Source organism: Sebastes umbrosus, chromosome 7 (genome assembly GCF_015220745.1).
Source record: "Sebastes umbrosus isolate fSebUmb1 chromosome 7, fSebUmb1.pri, whole genome shotgun sequence".
Lineage (NCBI taxonomy): Eukaryota > Metazoa > Chordata > Actinopteri > Perciformes > Sebastidae > Sebastes > Sebastes umbrosus.
This window is the reverse complement of record NC_051275.1, coordinates 14,592,397-14,607,123: the sequence shown is the minus strand read 5'-3', so window position 1 is coordinate 14,607,123 and position 14,727 is coordinate 14,592,397. Positions and strand designations below refer to the sequence as shown.

The 14,727-nt window shown below is 40.6% G+C and overlaps 2 protein-coding genes across 2 annotated transcripts; both read right to left on the bottom strand.

Annotated features, from left to right (window-relative positions):
* Window positions 1-1,696: 1,696 nt before the first annotated feature.
* On the bottom strand, window positions 1,697-5,839 carry LOC119490879 (extracellular calcium-sensing receptor-like). The gene is made up of 6 exons (XM_037774404.1): window positions 5,673-5,839; window positions 5,291-5,579; window positions 4,229-5,029; window positions 3,913-4,140; window positions 2,830-2,953; window positions 1,697-2,669 (listed from the first exon to the last, which is right to left on the bottom strand). Exons 1-6 carry the CDS (start codon window positions 5,822-5,824, stop codon window positions 1,774-1,776), a joined length of 2,490 nt encoding a protein of 829 aa, XP_037630332.1. The 5' UTR covers window positions 5,825-5,839; the 3' UTR covers window positions 1,697-1,773.
* Window positions 5,840-8,534: 2,695 nt separating this feature from the next.
* Window positions 8,535-12,589, bottom strand: LOC119490882 (extracellular calcium-sensing receptor-like). The gene is given in 7 exon segments (XM_037774407.1): window positions 8,535-9,430; window positions 9,591-9,714; window positions 10,684-10,864; window positions 10,866-10,909; window positions 10,998-11,798; window positions 12,055-12,343; window positions 12,438-12,589. Coding segments are annotated over 7 exon segments (2,472 nt in total). The 5' UTR covers window positions 12,575-12,589.
* Between the last annotated feature and the right edge of the window lie 2,138 nt (window positions 12,590-14,727).

The window sequence follows — 14,727 nt, the reverse complement described above, 5'->3', positions numbered from 1 at the left end:
AACGTCTCCACCGCACATTTAGTTTAGTTTAGCAGGTTGTCAGCTGTGTGTCTGACCGCCGTAACGATACTTTGTCTGCCCAGATTAACTTTAGCGAGTGACCGACAAACAGTGTGTGTATCTGTGCTACGTTAGCAGCTCTATCATTGCCGGAGGCTTCGTGCTCACCGCCGCCACACACGTAGGCTAGAGTCTGCGTAACTTTAGCGAGTTTCCGACAGACTGTGTGTGTGGGTTGGCGGGGAGTGTGAGGTTGTTGGTGACATTATAGCTGTGAACGTAGGTGTAGCAGTGTGTGCACAGTTTATTTGTTGGTGAATAAAAACAACGAAACTACAACTCCTCCGTTCCGCTCAAGCCATGGATGTATTAAAAGAACTGGATACAGCGTTGGAAGCGGGGCCCCGGTCATTCCTATGAGAGTTGCTCATTGGTACATGAAGCCTAAATGGCTCCACTGTCGTCTGGAAAAGTGTTCGGATCTTGGCGGAGTAGCGTCCGAGATGATTGGCGGAGTAGTGTCCGCTCGTCACGCCGTCGTCACGGCTTGCGCTCCAGCCTCGGTCTGGGTCTCACTCACATGAACAGAGGAAGGGAAATAACTCTGGATTGCCTATTAGTGTGTTTTACTACTTTAAAAAAATATTTTTTAAATAAGGGGTGCTTAGGTGTTTGTACTGGGAAGTTGATTAACCTAAAAAAAAAATATCCGCTGAGTTATAGACGTCTCTTTCCCAATGTAAGTCTATGGTAAAAAGTATTTTTGGGCCCAATGGCATCACGTGACTGACACGGAAGTTGCAGTACCGCCGTTTGGCCACTACGAAAGTCCGGATCGACACCCGGCGCTCTTCCTCGGGGCTTGGCTCAAGCAAGCTTGAGAGACAGGGGTCAACTTCCTCTATCCTGCAACTCCGGCTCCGCCTCTTAAGGTGGGCTTCTAAGGTGGACCAGCTTTTCTCTTTAAAGTGACAAGCCGCTCCTCTGAGCCGGTCAGCTTTTTAATTAATTAATAACATTTCTTTTAACCGTTGGTTACATGGACATGTAACAAGCCTGTCTTCAAGCAGCAGACTGGAGTTTGGATACTGATTCAGTGGAGCTATATGCACTGGTCGGGTTCAAGGTGCTAATGTCTGTAACTGGTTGAGTGTGAACTGGGCATACCTGAAAAAGAGAACCCGGTTTGTAATGGAACTTAGCTGAATAAATTATGGTTAAGATCTTTGTAATTTCATTAGCTACTGTATATTTGGGGATACTAAACACAGAACAGTCTGTGTGGAAGAGGTTAGTGTCAAGTTCAGGTTCTCTTCAAGTTTTTTTTATATAATAACAAAGCCTTTTAACCTGTATGTTTTTGTAAAATATGTGCATATTATGCTTGTGTAATGAGAGTGTACATGGAGAAGGCCCTATTGTGCTAATTACAATGACGAGACAGGAAGTCATGGATAGTTTTTTCTTTTTAAAATTTATTTTTATCGTGCACAAAAGTGGTAACAATCAGAGTGTAAGAAAACACAAAACATATTGTTAACATTCTTTGCAATGATATGAAATGAAAATTATTATTATTTTAATGCAAGCATTTTTTTAACTGCGTATTGTAGCATTTACCTTTTCTAGATTTTGATACAGGAAAAAGAAAGATAAATAATATGTATTTTTAAATGAATAGTATTCTGGGGTCACTTCAAAATTAAAGCCAAGCCACAAGCCGTGAAATAAAAAAAAAAAAAAAGATTGTCATTTCATTTATCTTTAATGGGATCATGTTTTCCCCATCAGATGTTTTTTAGTGTTCAGTTCAGGTTTGAGAACAATAATAAAGCACTTTGATGCAAATATACAGAGAAGTAGTCCATAACTGGAGGCCAGAATAGCAAATATCTCCACAGCCACAGTGAACTTCCCAGGAGAGCTGACATACGCTGGGATAAATGTGATCCAGACTGCACAGAATATCAGCATGCTGAAGGTGATGAATTTAGCTTCATTGAAATTATCAGGCAGCTTTCGAGCCAGAAAAGCGAAGACGAAGCAGAGCACAGCCAGGAGTCCTATATACCCCAGCACAGCCCAGAACCCAATAGGTGAACCTAAATCACACTCTAGAATAATCCTTTCAGTGGCATGAGCTGTATTTTTGTAGGGGAATGGCGGGGCAAGAGTTAACCACAGCACACAAACTAACACCTGCAGCAAAGTACAGCTGAGAACGCTTGTTCTCTGAAGTGGAGCAGAGCACTGAGGGACTGTATTCGCTGGCCTTTGGGCCTTAAAGGCGTTTACCACTGCCATGGTTTTAGCCAAGATACAAGACATGCACAGGGCAAAGGTGATGCCGAATGCTGTGTGTCGCAGCATGCAGGACCACTCAGAGGGCCGGCCTATGAAGGTCAGAGAGCACAGGAAACACAGAGTCAAGGAGAAGAGCAGCAGAAAGCTCAGCTCAGAGTTGCTGGCTTTGACAAGAGGTGTGTGACGAAAGTGAAAGAAAACACATGACACCACCAGTGTTAAACTTGCTCCGAACAACGAAAAAGCAGTGAGGAGGGCGCCCATGGTTTCTCCGTAAGATAGGAACTCGATCACCTTTGGAACACACTGGCTGTGATCTTCATTTGACCAGTACTCCAGTGGACACCGCAAACACTCGGCAGAATCTGAATGGAAAACATGGAACGCTGAAATGTGTTCATGCTGCAAGTTCTGAGAGCAGAGGTCATATTAAAATAAGCACTGGCTATATGTAGTGACTTATAAAGATACTGGAAAGCATTGATTTTGTGCGAATATTACATACAAAATTACAGATCTACTCACTGCTGGAGTTGCTGATCTCTCCATCAGCACAGGCGATGCAGGAGAAACAGCAGATGGGTTTGCCTTTAATCACAGCCTGCCGGAAACCTGGCAGACAACTCTCACTGCAGACAGACTGTGGCCTCTGTAACAACACCACAACTCATCAGTTACTTATAGTTTGTTGCCCCTGTAATCCAAATACTTAAACCTACAGTCGGTAACTTTGAGCAAATATCCATCCATCCATCCATCCATCCATCCATCTATCCATCCATCCATCCTGTTTGCCTTGGGAGACCCTGCCAGGTGCTAATCCCCCCGACAACACAACTCCCAGGATCACTGGGGCACACAAAGTGTACTGTTTAGCTGTAAATTGAGAAAGTTCTCTCTGGCTGGTTGGCGGTGCTTGGTTTTGTCTAAACTGTTTTTTTCATGGAGGCCGGTTGACCAACTTTCTCATTTTACAGCTAAAGAGTAGAGTAAAATATTTTTCTGAAAACATTTGAAGAGAGAAATAGATATTACAGTAACAGAATATTGATTCATATTTGATCAGAGTTTATAAGTTTCGCGAGCAGTGATTGACAGCAGAGACTGTTCGACTGATTGGTTGTTTTTGTTTGGGCATGGTAGAAAATTGCAAATGCCATTAGGAGCACTAGGATGATGCAGAAGAACATAATTTTTTTTCACAGATTATATTCTCATGTACTATTGTCAGGATATAGTGACAGTTTTATAAAAATAACTTTTTATCATATTTTTTCAAAGGTAACGACTGCAGTTTTAATGTAATTGCTTTAATTTTATCAGCATCAGGGTCTTTTTTAGGGTCTCCAAAAACTGTAGTTTAAGCTTTATACCTTGATCTTAGACATCAATCTACATCGGAAGTAAAACTCTTGGCATTTGGCATGTCAGTCTGCAAAATACACAGTATTTTCATATATGTGTATATTTTAAATTCTTTACTTTTATATGACTTCCTAAACTATGCAGAATTGACCTATTTTTAATTATGGATGTGACACTTAATACTTAAACAAATTACCTCCACAATGTGTAACCTATTTCATGCCTAACATGTTTGTTTGATACCTTTGGGGATCCGGCAGCCCATGTTGTGTTTATTCCGTTCATGATAAGCTGCTTTCCAATTGGTAGTGAGGCATCATAGCTCCCTACAGCCACAAACACAATATCTCCTGCTTGGTTTCTCTGCCAGTTCACCAGCTCATAAGTTGCTGCAGGGTCTCCGTTTTCATCAAAACCCACAGTTTCTCCTGACTGAAGAGTCAAATTCACATCTTGGATGTGTTTCACAACCTACTGACAGAGAGCAATAGTGAGTAACTTACAAGTACGGGATTAGTATTTCAGATCTTTTACTTAATTATTGAAGGCGACCTCTAACCTGTTTTGGCTCTAAAAAATCTTTCCGAATACATGACTGATTCACTTTTTCACTTTGTCCACATTTCAAGATGTTATGCATGGCATGAGCCACAGCATACACAGCCTTATACACATTGTTGGATATCCTTAGCTTTGACAAATCTGTGAAAGGATTGTTGATGTCCTCTAGTCTCTCAGAACCAGAGCATAGGGTCTGACCATGCACACTAGGTTGGAAACTGCAACCAAATGAGGCTTCCCAGAACTTCCTCAGCAGATTATTATGAGGTTCTTGACTTGGGTTAACCTGCAAAAGAAATTCTTTCAGGCCTGGGATCTTTGCTTTTCTGATGGTGAAGCCCAGAGACCCTGTCAGGAGTCCTGAGTACCTCTTGTTGGCCAGATAACTTGCTGTAATCCAGAACTCACTGCCAACCCACTGCAGCCCAGTTAAGTTCTGCTTTACAGCTTCCTCAAGCAGCATTTCTATCTCCTCGGAAAGGAAAGCAACTAAAACCTTTGCATTGCCGCTTTGGATCACTCTGACCACCCTGGCAATTTGCCCACTAAGGTCAGTCCTTGAGATGACCTCTGAGTACTCGATGCAGACCCCCTCCTGGCTTGCAGCTGTGATAAATGTTTCCATGCCGTTGTTACCATAGTCATTGTCACTCCTAACTGCCCCAACCCATGTCCAGCCAAAGTGCTTTACCAGTTTTGCCAAGGCTCTGCTCTGATAGTAGTCACTAGGGATGGTTCTGAAGAAGGAGGGGTACTCCTTTCTGTTACTCAGACAAGCACAAGTGGCAAAGTAACTGATCTAACAGAAAAGAAAAAGAGGGAAAAAAGCAAAACATTTATAACATGTGAGTATAAGTTATAACTGACAAAAGGTAGTCTTTTGACTGAATCTGCTGCATCTGTGCAAACCCTGGCAACCTTAATCCTGACCTTGTAGCCCTGAAATGAACCATAACACTACCAGAATTCAGTCTTTGTTGATGGTCCCTTTATACTAAGTTGTAAAAAGGAACATGGTAAAATTATTCAAAAAATGAATACAGCTATGACACATATTTACCACTGGTATTTGGAAAAGCCCTGCAATTCGTAGCATCGCAATGGTTGAGGAGGAATCAGAGGGTCCGATGATGGCATGAACAGATGACTGGCCTGAGCAGCTTTGACCCAAAGTCCGTTCCTGCCCATTTATTAGACCCATCACCACAAGCGTTGAATACACTGTTGATTGACAGCTGTCAAAAATCTTATAACCAATTGAGATATTAGGCAGCAAAGAGCTGCTATTGTTGATCTCCTGGATGGCAAAAATCATTGTTTGGACAAATTGAAATTGTCTCAAATTTATTCTGAAAAGAGGGAGAACAGTTTTAACTAAAAGTTTTTCTTCATTTTTTTTTGTTAAAAACAAAACAAATGAGAAATGAGACAACAAACAGTACCCAGAGCATATGAGAGGTTCTGGAGCATCTGTGAAGGAGGGCGGAGGTTTAAATGTTGGTTTGTGGATGGAGAAAGCTCCTCCAATAGTGATATCTCCTTCCTTAGATAACACAGGAAACACTGGGCTCTCCAGCATCTCACAGAGCACCATGTCTTCCTCTGCTCCAAAGGCCCCCACAAAAAGCACAAACAGTAACATGACATAGGCACAGTCACATATCTGGAACAAAAAGGCACACATACTAACCTGTTCACTTTGATGAGCTCTTCTACCGCTGACTAACAGGTGTGTCTCCTGTCATGGGCAGAGCTTTATACTTCTGCAGATGGTCCTCTTATCGAATCACTGTATAGTGATGTCATATCGCTTTGTTGTTCTTCATTTGAGATTCTATATTCGGTTTCTAAGACCTTTACGTCATTATTCCTGTAAGGTAAATTGTAGGGGGGTGTGATGAGGGGGAAACCTACTTTAGCTGCAAACTTAGAATATCAAGAAGTTTATTTTGAAGATGGAATTTTTTTTGTTTGCCAAATCTACAACAATGAAAATGGAAAAACAGAACAGCCTCAGAGAAAAACTCTCAATTACAAATCCAAAGCAATCGTCAGTCAGATAAAGGATGAATGAGTCAGGTGGACTAGACTAACATATTAAACAAAACAACCCCCATGCCCCTTCACTGTCTCTGTCTCTACTACTAAATGATATGGGGGAGGGGGAAGGGGGTTAACAATGTGTACTTATATTAAATAAATCAACACAGAAAAAAAATATAATATTCCAGGCCAATGTTCCTAAGAATTATATGTATATTGGATGATTCTACTACACCTCACGGTGAAGGACAGTTCCAATGTGTAGTACTAGGGATGCTATTTTGAAAAAAAATTCTTATCCGATAACTGACCCTCGTTAACCGTTTATTAACCGTTAACCGACAAGATTTGTGCCTCGCATGCAGCAGTGCGCCAGCTGTTGTGTAGGAGCACAACAGACAACTGAGTCCCCAGTTCCCCCGTCCGGGAGCTTTAACTAAGCAGCCACTGTGTTGCATGTAGTGTTGCAGACATGCTGCCATTTTCCCAGTAAACGTCTCCACCGCACATTTAGTTTAGTTTAGCAGGTTGTCAGCTGTGTGTCTGACCGCCGTAATGATACTTTGTCTGCCCAGATTAACTTTAGCGAGTGACCGACAGTGTGTGTATCTGTGCTACGTTAGCAGCTCTATCATTGCCGGAGGCTTCGTGCTCACCGCCGCCACACACGTAGGCTAGAGTCTGCGTAACTTTAGCGAGTTTCCGACAGACTGTGTGTGTGGGTTGGCGGGGAGTGTGAGGTTGTTGGTGACGTTATAGCTGTGAACATAGGTGTAGCAGTGTGTGCACAGTTTATTTGTTGGTGAATAAATACAACGAAACTACAACTCCTCCGTTCCGCTCAAGCCATGGATGTATTAAAAGAACTGGATACAGCGTTGGAAGCGGGGCCCCGGTCATTCCTATGAGAGTTGCTCATTGGTATATGAAGCCTAAATGGCTCCACTGTCGTCTGGAAAAGTGTTCGGATCTTGGCGGAGTAGCGTCCGAGATGATTGGCGGAGTAGTGTCTGCTCGTCACGCCGTCGTCACGGCTTGCGCTCCAGCCTCGGTCTGGGTCTCACTCACATGAACAGAGGAAGGGAGATAACTCTGGATTGCCTATTAGTGTGTTTTACTACTTTAAAAAAATATTTTTTAAATAAGGGGTGCTTAGGTGTTTGTACTGGGAAGTTGATTAACCTAAAAAAAAATATCCGCTGAGTTATAGACGTCTCTTTCCCAATGTAAGTCTATGGTAAAAAGTCTTTTTGGGCCCAATGGCATCACGTGACTGACACGGAAGTTGCAGTACCGCCGTTTGGCCACTACGAAAATCCGGATCGACGCCCGGCGCTCTTCCTCGGGGCTTGGCTCAAGCAAGCATGAGAGACAGGGGTCAACTTCCTGTATCCTGCAACTCCGGCTCCGCCTCTTAAGGTGGGCTTCTAAGGTGGACCAGCTTTTCTCTTTAAAGTGACAAGCCGCTCCTCTGAGCCGGTCAGCTTTTTAATTAATTAATAACATTTCTTTTAACCGTTGGTTACATGGACATGTAACAACCCTTTCTTCAAGCAGCATACTGGAGTTTGGATCCTGATTCAGTGGAGCTATATGCACTGGTCGGGTTCAAGGTGCTAATGTCTGTAACTGGTTGAGTGTGAACTGGGCATACCTGAAAAAGAGAACCCGGTTTGTAATGGAATTTAGCTGAATAAATTATGGTTAAGATCTTTGTAATTTCATTAGCTACTGTATATTTGGGGATACTAAACACAGAACAGTCTGTGTGGAAGAGGTTAGTGTCAAGTTCAGGTTCTCTTCAAGTTTTTTTTTATATAATAACAAAGCCTTTTAACCTGTATGTTTTTGTAAAATATGTGCATATTATGCTTGTGTAATGAGAGTGTACATGGTGAAGGCCCTATTGTGCTAATTACAATGAAGAGACAGGAAGTCATGGATAGTTTTTTCTTTTTAAATTTATTTTTATCGTGCACAAAAGTGGTAACAATCCAAGTGTAAGAAAACACAAAACATATTGTTAACATTTTTTGCAATGATATGAAATGAAAATTATTATTATTTTAATGCAAGCATTTTTTTAACTGCGTATTGTAGCATTTACCTTTTCTAGATTTTGATACAGGAAAAAGAAAGATAAATAATATGTATGTTTAAATGAATAGTATTCTGGGGTCACTTCAAAATTAAAGCCAAGCCACAAGCCGTGAAATAAAAAAAAAAAAAAAAGATTGTCATTTCATTTATCTTTAATGGGATCATGTTTTCCCCATCAGATGTTTTTTAGTGTTCAGTTCAGGTTTGAGAACAATAATAAAGCACTTTGATGCAAATATACAGAGAAGTAGTCCATAACTGGAGGCCAGAATAGCAAATATCTCCACAGCCACAGTGAACTTCCCAGGAGAGCTGACATACGCTGGGATAAATGTGATCCAGACAGCACAGAATATCAGCATGCTGAAGGTGATGAATTTAGCTTCATTGAAATTATCAGGTAACTTTCGAGCCAGAAAAGCGAAGACGAAGCAGAGCACAGCCAGGAGTCCTATATACCCCAGCACAGCCCAGAACCCAATAGGTGAACCTAAATCACACTCTAGAATAATCCTTTCAGTGGCATGAGCTGTATTTTTGTAGGGGAATGGCGGGGCAAGAGTTAACCACAGCACACAAACTACCACCTGCAGCAAAGTACAGCTGAGAACGCTTGTTCTCTGAAGTGGAGCAGAGCACTGAGGGACTGTGTTCGCTGGCCTTTGGGCCTTAAAGGCGTTTACCACTGCCATGGTTTTAGCCAAGACACAAGACATGCACAGGGCAAAGGTGATGCCGAATGCTGTGTGTCGCAGCATGCAGGACCACTCAGAGGGCCGGCCGATGAATGTCAGAGAGCACAGGAAACACAGAGTCAAGGAGAAGAGCAGCAGAAAGCTCAGCTCAGAGTTGCTGGCTTTGACAAGAGGTGTGTGACGAAAGTGAAAGAAAACACATGACACCACCAGTGTTAAACTTGCTCCGAACAACGAAAAAGCAGTGAGGAGGGCGCCCATGGTTTCTCCGTAAGATAGGAACTCGATCACCTTTGGAACACACTGGCTGTGATCTTCATTTGACCAGTACTCCAGTGGACACCGCAAACACTCGGCAGAATCTGAATGGAAAACATGGAACGCTGAAATGTGTTCATGCTGCAAGTTCTGAGAGCAGAGGTCATATTAAAATAAGCACTGGCTATATGTAGTGACTTATCAAGATACTGGAAAGCATTGATTTCGTGCGAATATTACATAAAAAATTATAGATCTACTCACTGCTGGAGTTGCTGATCTCTCCATCAGCACAGGCGATGCAGGCGAAACAGCAGATGGGTTTGCCTTTAATCACAGCCTGCCGGAAACCTGGCAGACAACTCTCACTGCAGACAGACTGTGGCCTCTGTAACAACACTACAACTCATCAGTTACTTATAGTTTGTTGCCCCTGTAATCCAAATACTTAAACCTACAGTCGGTAACTTTGAGCAAATATCCATCCATCTATTCATCCATCCATCCATCCAGTTTGCCTTGGGAGACCCTGCCAGGTGCTAATCCCCCCGACAACACAACTCCCAGGATCACTGGGGCACACAAAGTGTACTGATTAGCTGTAAATTGAGAAAGTTCTCTCTGGATGGTTGGCGGTGCTTGGTTTTGTCTAGACTGTTTTTTTCGTGGAGGCCGGTTGACCAACTTTCTCATTTTACAGCTAAAGAGTAGAGTAAAATATCTTTCTGAAAATATTTGAAGAGAGAAATAGATATTACAGTAACAGAATATTGATTCATATTTGATCAGAGCTGCCTAGTTTAACAGTTTGATCAGAGTTCATAAGTTTCGCGAGCAGTCATTGACAGCAGAGACTGTTCGACTGATTGGTTGTTTTTGTTTGGGCATGGTAGAAAATTGCAAATGCCATTAGGAGCACTAGGATGATGCAGAAGAACATATTTTTTTTCACAGATTATATTCTCATGTACTATTGTCAGGATATAGTGACAGTTTTATAAAAATAACTTTTTATCATATTTTTTCAAAGGTAACGACTGCAGTTTTAATGTAATTGCTTTAATTTTATCAGCATCAGGGTCTTTTTTAGGGTCTCCAAAAACTGTAGTTTAAGCTTTATACCTTGATCTTAGACATCAATCTGCATCGGAAGTGAAACTCTTGGCATTTGGCATGTCAGTCTGCAAAATACATTATATTTTCATATATGTGTATATTTTAAATTCTTTACTTTTATATGACTTCCTAAACTATGCAAAATTGACCTATTTTTAATTATGGATGTGACACTTAATACTTAAACAAATTACCTCCACAATGTGTAACCTATTTCATGCCTAACATGTTTGTTTGATACCTTTGGGGATCCGGCAGCCCATGTTGTGTTTATTCCGTTCATGATAAACTGTTTTCCAATTGGTAGTGAGGCATCATAGCTCCCTACAGCCACAAATACAATAGCTCCTGCTTGGTTTCTCTGCCAGTTCACCAGCTCATAAGTTGCTGCAGGGTCTCCGTTTTCATCAAAACCCAGTTTCTCCTGACTGAAGAGTCAAATTCACATCTTGGATGTGTTTCACAACCTACTGACAGAGAGCAATAGTGAATAACTTACAAGTACGGGATTAGTATTTCAGATCTTTTACTTAATTATTGAAGGCGACCTCTAACCTGTTTTGGCTCTAAAAAATCTTTCCGAATACATGACTGATTCGCTGCTTCACTTTGTCCACATTTCAAGATGTTATGCATGGCATGAGCCACAGCATACACAGCCTTATACACATTGTTGGATATCCTTAGCTTTGACACATCTGTGAAAGCATTGTTGATGTCCTCTAGTCTCTCAGAACCAGAGCACAGGGTCTGACCATTAACACTAGGTTGGAAACTGCAACCAAATGTGGCTTCCCAGAACTTCCTCAGCAGATTATTATGAGGTTCTTGACTTGGGTTAACCTGCAAAAGAAATTCTTTCAGGCCTGGGATCTTTGCTTTTCTGATGGTGAAGCCCAGAGACCCTGTCAGGAGTCCTGAGTACCTCTTGTTGGCCAGATGACCTGCCGTAATCCAGGACTCACTGCCCACCCACTGCAGCCCAGTTAAGTTCTGCTTCAGAGCTTCCTCAAGCAGAAATTCTACCCCCCGGGAGAGGAAGACAACTAAAACCTTTGCACTGCCACTTTGGATCACTCTGACCACCCTGGCAATTTGCCCACTGGGGTGAGTGCTTGAGATGACTTCTGAGTACTCAATACAGACCCCCTCCTGGCTTGCAGCTGTGATAAATGTTTCCATGCCGTTGCTACCATAGTCATTGTCACTTCTAACTGCCCCAACCCATGTCCAGCCAAAGTGCTTTACCAGTTTTGCCAAAGCTCTGCTCTGATAGTAGTCACTAGGGATGGTTCTGAAGAAGGAGGGGTACTCCTTTCTGTTACTCAGACAAGCACAAGTGGCAAAGTGACTGATCTAATGAAAAAAAGGAGGGGAAAAAAAATCATTTATAACATGTAAGTACAAGTAATAACTGACAAAAGGTAGACTTTTGACTCAATCTGCTGCATCTGTGTAAACTCTGGCAACCTTAATCCTGACCTTATAGCCTTGAAATGAACCATAGTACTACCATAATTTAGTCTTTGTTGATTGTCCCTTCATACTTAGTTGTAAAAACGATCATGATGAAATGATTCAAAAAAATAATAGAAATGTAACACATATTTACCACTGGTATTTGGAAAAGCCCTGCAATTCGTAGCAACACAATGGTTGAGGAGGAATCAGAGGGTCCGATGATGGCATGAACAGATGACTGGCCTGAGCAGCTTTGACCCAAAGTCCGTTCCTGCCCATTTATTAGACCCATCACCACACTCGAAGAATACAGTGTTGAAGCACAGTTGTCAAACACCTTATAACCAATTAAGATATTTGGCAGCAGAGAGCTGCTATTGTTGATCTCCTGGATGGCAAAAATCATTGTTTGGGCAAATTGAAATTCTCTCATATTTATCCTGGAAAGAGTGAGAAGAGTTTTAACCAAAATTTTTTTGACTTTGCTGCTGTTAAAAAACAAAAACAAATGAGAAAGGAGACAACAAACAGTACCCAGAGCATGTGAGAGGTTCTGGAGTATCTGTGAAGAAGGATGGAGGCTTCGATATTGGATTATGGATGGCAAAAACTCCTCCAATAGTGATATCTCCTTCCTTAGATAACAGAGGAAACTCTGGGCTCCCCAGCATCTCACAGAGCGCCGTGTCTTCCTCTGGTCCAAAGGCTCCCACAAAAAGCACAAACAGTAACATGATATAGGCACAGTCACACATCTGAAACAAACAGGCACACATACTAACCTGTACGCTGTGATGAGTTTGTCTTTCGCTGACCAACAGGTGTGTCTCCTGTCATGGGCAGAGCTTTATACTTCTGCAGATGGTCCTCTTATTGAATCACTGAATAATGATGTCACATCACTTTGTTGTTCTTCATTTGAGATGGTATATTCTGTTTTTAAGACCATTATGTCAATATTACTGTAATTTACATTTTAGGGGGATGTGATGAGGGGGAAACAGACTTTAGCTGCAAAATGAGAATATCAAGAAGTGTATTTTGCAGCTGGTGATCTTTTTTAATTTGCCAAATCCACAACAATGAAATGGAGAAACAGATAAAAAGTAAAGCTGGAAATCAAACAAAAAAATTAGGAGATGATTTGGAGAAAACACTATAAAATAATTGTGATTCAGACAAATATGGGAACCAAAATTTGAGGTAGTGCTTTGATTTTATAGTTGAATATTTTTTTTTAAATAATGATATCATTACAACAGAACTAAAAATGTTATTAGGCCCTTCATGTTTGTTTGGGGCAGTACACTTTAAATGTTTCAGGCCCAGATACCAAAGAAATAGGTTTGTGTTGTATGAATTGTTTTGGTGCAGTATATCAGTAGAGAGACAGGTGGTGGATCAGTGCAAACCGAACATTTAAATCCTTCAAGTCCTGTCTGTGCTCAACCATATACGTTGTGTGTGTTTATGTGTGTGTGTGTGTGTTGGGAGTGTTGTTGATGACATATGTGTTATCATATGTGTTTATTTAATATTAAACAATGTGTTTAAAAAAATCATTATAAAAAAAGACATAATATGTCAGCACCAGTATTCCTAAGAATTATGTCTGTATTGGACGATTCTTCTACACCTCACGATTAAGAACAATGTTCAGTGCCAATGCAGGACGTAGTTAGTGGTGTGGAGGTTATGTTGGTGAAAGAGCATTTAGCAAATCTGGGTTGGAGATTGGATCCTGTTACAGTTTACTCTTTCCCAAAACTCAAACAGTGTTTTAGTTGCTTGACCCTAACCATAATTTAACCATCATTCGTTTGCCAAAAGCATGATCTTTCCTTAACTTTAACCTTAACATAGTTTTGCAGAAATTTTATGAAGCGAAAAATTCAAAAATAATGAGATTGAACCAAATCTGGGGTTTCACAGAATCTTTAAATACTAACGGTCATGATATTTGTTAACGTTAGATGTGAATACACTATATATATGTATGGTAAATATATATATATATAAATTAAATAGTATTAATATTTTAATATTTTTATTTCAATTACAACATATTAATTGTCCAGCAGGTGGTACTGAAGAACAGCCTTTTATTCAGCATAGTAACATGCTAAATGTTATGCTAACACCAGCATGTTAGGAGTCGATGGTTGTTGACATGCATATTTATGTACTAATGTAGGCTCCTCTTTTTCTGGTGTTTATTGAATGAAACCCTGAAAACATGCTCAGTAAATATCATATATTTTATGACATATCTTAGGCGACTTTTGGTGGCTGGTTCAATCCACAGGGTACTGATCTGCCGTTGAGCAAGGTCTTTAACTCCCAACCTATTTCAGTGGAGCTATATGCATTAGTTGAGTTCAGGGTGTGATTGATTGTAACTGTTTGAGTGTGAACAGGGTATCCCTGAAAATGAGAACCTGGTTCGCAATTGAACTTCCCTGAATAAATTATGATCTTTATTATTTCTTAGCTACTGTATATTTGGGAATGTTAAAGACAGGATATTCTGTGTGGGAGAGGTTAGTGTCGAGTTCAGGTTTTATTCAAGTATTTTTATATAATGACAAGGTTTTTTTACCCACATATATTTTGTAAAATATGTGCATATTATTTTTGTGTGATGACAGTGTACATGGTGAAAGACCTTTTATACAAACTAAAATGAATAGACAGGAAGTCATGGATAGTTTTTATATTTTTTCTAAATGTATTTTGTTGTGCAATAAAGTGGTAACAATACAAGTGTAAGACAATACAAAGCCTTTTTTTTATTCATATGAAATGCAAATTATTATTATTATTA

Bases quoted from the DNA above. Each gene is read 5' to 3' on its own strand.
- LOC119490879 (XM_037774404.1), bottom strand. From the start codon at position 5,824: ATGGTGCTCTGTGAGATGCTGGAGAGCCCAGTGTTTCCTGTGTTATCT. The intron at 5,580-5,672 runs GTACTGTTTGTT...CCCTCTTTTCAG, and splicing joins GAACCTCTCATATGCTCTGG to AATAAATTTGAGACAATTTC. The intron at 5,030-5,290 runs GTAAATATGTGT...CTTTTCTGTTAG, and splicing joins GGCTTTTCCAAATACCAGTG to ATCAGTTACTTTGCCACTTG.